Source organism: Suricata suricatta, chromosome 2 (genome assembly GCF_006229205.1).
Source record: "Suricata suricatta isolate VVHF042 chromosome 2, meerkat_22Aug2017_6uvM2_HiC, whole genome shotgun sequence".
Taxonomy (NCBI): Eukaryota; Metazoa; Chordata; class Mammalia; order Carnivora; family Herpestidae; genus Suricata; species Suricata suricatta.
In genome coordinates, this window is record NC_043701.1 from 172,564,314 (window position 1) to 172,567,888 (window position 3,575).

General features: G+C 59.0%; 1 protein-coding gene across 7 annotated transcripts in view; it reads right to left on the reverse strand.

The window, feature by feature from the left end:
- The window catches only part of GFRA1 (GDNF family receptor alpha 1), a 212,910-nt gene extending 210,441 nt beyond the window's left edge, over nt 1-2,469 (reverse strand). For 6 of the 7 annotated variants that reach the window (XR_003905752.1, XM_029932645.1, XM_029932647.1 and 3 more), the window contains exons 1-2: nt 1,002-1,073; nt 406-699 (exon numbers count right to left, since the gene is read on the reverse strand). Coding sequence is in view for 6 of the 7 variants with exons in the window: in XM_029932645.1 (XP_029788505.1) it covers nt 406-445 (40 nt within the window). In the remaining variant the exon portion in view is untranslated. Of the gene's footprint in view, nt 1-405; nt 700-1,001; nt 1,074-2,429 lie in introns of those variants that run through there. The other variant, XM_029932644.1, reaches the window with a different exon arrangement.
- Between the last annotated feature and the right edge of the window lie 1,106 nt (nt 2,470-3,575).

Genomic DNA, 3,575 nt, shown 5'->3' on the forward strand with positions numbered 1-3,575 from the left:
CGGGGAGCGCTCAGACACTGTTCGGGAAAAAGTTTTCCCTTCGAAGTTTGCTCTCCCAGTCGGATGCTCGCCCACGCCCCACCTGCCCGCTGCGCCTCCGCGAGCTCCCGGGACTCGCTGGGAGCGCCCGTCCCGGGGCTGGAGGGCTCGGACCCCTCAACTCTCCGCCAGGGTAGGGCATTAAAAAACCCAGAAATTAAAAACCAAGCACAAAAAGCCGCGGGCAAGTGCCGCGCCATCACCGCCTCCGAAGCCCAGGGTGCTGAGGACTCCTGATCCCCTTCCCCAAAACGAAACTTGCCCTCGCACACCCGGCGCAACCGCTCTGCAATCTGGAGGGGCTGCCGCGAGTAGCCCCTCGGAAAGACTCAGCCGGTTAGGAAGCCAGCGGCGGCCTCGACTTACCCAGGAGCGGCAGCGCGAAGTACAAGGTCGCCAGGAACATGGTGCCGGCGCGCAGCTGGTCCCCGCCCCCCAAAAAATCCCGAGCCGCCGCTGGGTCTCGCCGGGGGAGCTCAGCATACAGCGATCGCCGGACGGCCGCGCTGCTCTGGCCGCCCAAAGTTCAGCTCCATCCAGCGCGAGAGGAAACTCCCGGGTCCGTCCGCCGTTACCGCCGCCGGCGACTCAGCTCCCGGCGGGCGGCTGGCGCGAGGGTGGGAGGCGGTTCCGCTTTTAGGGGTTCAGGTCTGACCCAACCTGGAAGGGAGAGCGCGCTTTGAAATGAGAACCGAGAGCGCTAAAGCCTCCCCCGCCCCTCTGCCCTCCCCTGCTCCCGCCTTGGGGGACTTTCTAGTGCCCGGGTGAGGGCCCACCCCTAACCCGGTCCGGGCGCAGGAAGGGGGCGCGGGGGGGAGGGCATGTACGTGTATTCCGGGGACCCGCCCGCAAGGGCAGGGTGGGGGCTGGAGAGGTCGGACTGGGGCTCCCAAAGTCCAAGGGGTGTCTATTGGGTCCAACCGAAGAGGCTGAACGCAAGCAAATAAATAAATTAACGTTACTTTCCGAGCGCTGCGAGCGGAGCCAGCAGCTGCCTGGAGTCGAAGCACACGGCGGCGGCAGCTCTTTCTCCAGCCCTGGCGCAGAAAGAGCCCCTTCTCCCTGGAAGTTCGCCGCCCCCTCCTCCAGCCTGCACGCTCGCTCCGCTGCCGGCCCTCTTCACCCAAACCACCAATCGCTGTCCCCGGTCGCCGTCTCCCCCTCCTCCCTGGGCTCGCCTCCTTTCGGAGGCAGCGGGGCGATGGGGAATGGACGTCCCGGTTGGGGCCGAAACCCGGCTCGCGCGCCCCTATCCGCCGTGGGTCCGCTCCCACCCGGGTGTCCGCGCCGTGCGCACACTCGCCCAGAGTCCCGGACTCGGGCTCATCAACGCCACCGCCCCGGGCGAGCGCAACGGCCGGCAGCCCCGGAGCGCTAGAGCAGGTGCAGCCCCGAGTCGCGCGCGCCCCCGGACCCCAAAGTTGAGGGGCGCCTGCAAAAGCAGAGAAGCGGGTGGGGAGGGATGGCGATGGGTTCCCAAACCCACAGAACGAGAAAACTCTTTCCAAATGCCACCAACCTGGACTCAACCGACCGTGTCCAGCTGTGTCGAAGAGCCAGTTTGTTTATTTATTTATTTATTGAGGGGGGTGGGTGTCCCCGCCCCTTCCTTCCCTTTCCGGGCTCACTTCTCTGCGCTAGGAAGGAGATGAGATGCGGTAATCTTCGAGAGCTCAAAGGACTGAGTTGGGCCAGGACGATTTCCGAGCAGAGCCCGGCTCTCGGATGCCGGTTAGGGATATTGGAAGCTGTGCGGAAGCTAGCGGGTTCCGAGGCCAGATTTCTTTCCCCGAAGACCCTCGGCCTGCTCCTGCTCCCGCCGCCCCATTGCACACCCGCCAGCCCCCTCTGAAGCTCGCCCGCCGGGACGCCCCAAATGAACACTTGGTCCGAGGTGGGATTCGGCGCCGGAGCCAGCACGCGCGCACCGGACACAGCGCTATGCAGCGGGCCGCGAGTGCGGCCAGACTCTCTCTCTCTCTCTCTCTCTCTCTCTCTCTCAGAGACAAAAAAAGGGGGGGGGGCACAAAGCACAAAAGCTCTTTCTTTCTTCCGTCCTAGAGCAATCGAACACAAAGTTTTTTTCCCCACGTCACTCGTGGCTATGACTCAAGACTTGGCGCGTTCAAGACACACTCAGACCCAGACCCTCGGAGCCGAGATCGCAGGATGTGCCCACGCACCGGTCCACGCCAGCGCGCACGCACTCACACATGCACACGCAGTCTCCATCGCTCTCCTGGAGCCGGGGCTAGGAGACAAAAGCAGAACCCCCGGCCACTGCATTTAAACCGCATCAGACCCGGCTTGGGAAAATTTATAAGCTGACCTCCATCTTGGCTGTTTCAAGAGTAAATTTAAAAATCATAAATTAAAAACCTAACACATACACAGTCTCTCACCCCAACTGCTGGGAGCACTCAGTCTCTGCTTCACTGCTGACCGCCCCCTACCCTGCCCCAAACACACACTCCTCCTCGTGCGCGGAGGCGGGGGGCGGAGTACTGAAGTCTACACTGGGTGGAGAGAAGGGTCTGTGGAACAGCCCGCCTTGGCGGATGGCAGTCCCTCCACTCGGGGCTTGTGTTCGGGATCTTTGCTGATGCCCAAGTTCATCATCCACGGAAAGCGAGTTTAAATCGAGTCTGGGCGAGCTCAGCTGTCAAATCTGCAAATCCTCGCACCAGACAATGGGCCTTCGAGGAGAGAGAAGAAACGCTCATCTTTATCAAGGGACGTTAATTGAAAAGGGCACGGGCTCTGGGTGAAGTTTGGAACTGGGGTGTAAGGGCAGGGAGATGAGGAGGAAAGAGAAGGGTAGCTTTCCGTTCAGATCCACAACAGCCAGGCGCGCCCCTAGGCTGCGGTGGCCCGAGTGAGTGCTTGCTGTGTATTGTTTGGTGTGTCTGCGCCTCTGTGCGTGCCTCATACCCAGGGGACACCCCACCGATCTGCACGCCAATGAACGTGTTCTCAGGGACAGGTAGGAGAGGATTGACGCTCAACACACGAGCTCGCTCATTCTCTCTCTCTCTCTCTCTCTCTCTCTCTCTCTCTCTCTCTCTCTCTCTCTCTCTCTCACACACACACACACACACACACACACACACACATACACAGAGTCCTACCCTACACGGATTTCTTGTTCAGTGTATCAGTTTACACTTGGTTGTTGAGTAAACAAAGCAAACATATGTCACATTTTCCCGACAGATGGTTCAAACCAAGGGCTACTTAGTTCCCTTTCTCTAACAGTGATAATAGTTTAAGTTACTGGGCCGACTAAGTGGAAATGTAATTAAGTCTTCTAATCAATTTCTTCACATTAAGCTTATTCTCATATTTTCACACACAAACCGGAGAAATCCCAGGAAGGCGGTTTTTTAGTAAGAGGAGGGCCCAAAATGAATTAAGACTGTGTTTCTCCATGGACACCCAAAACATAAAACCCTCTTTCCCCATTGCATTTTATAAGTGGAGGTGAATATCTCCCTTTGGGAAATCAGTAATTAGAATTCTAATTCTCAATGGGTAGA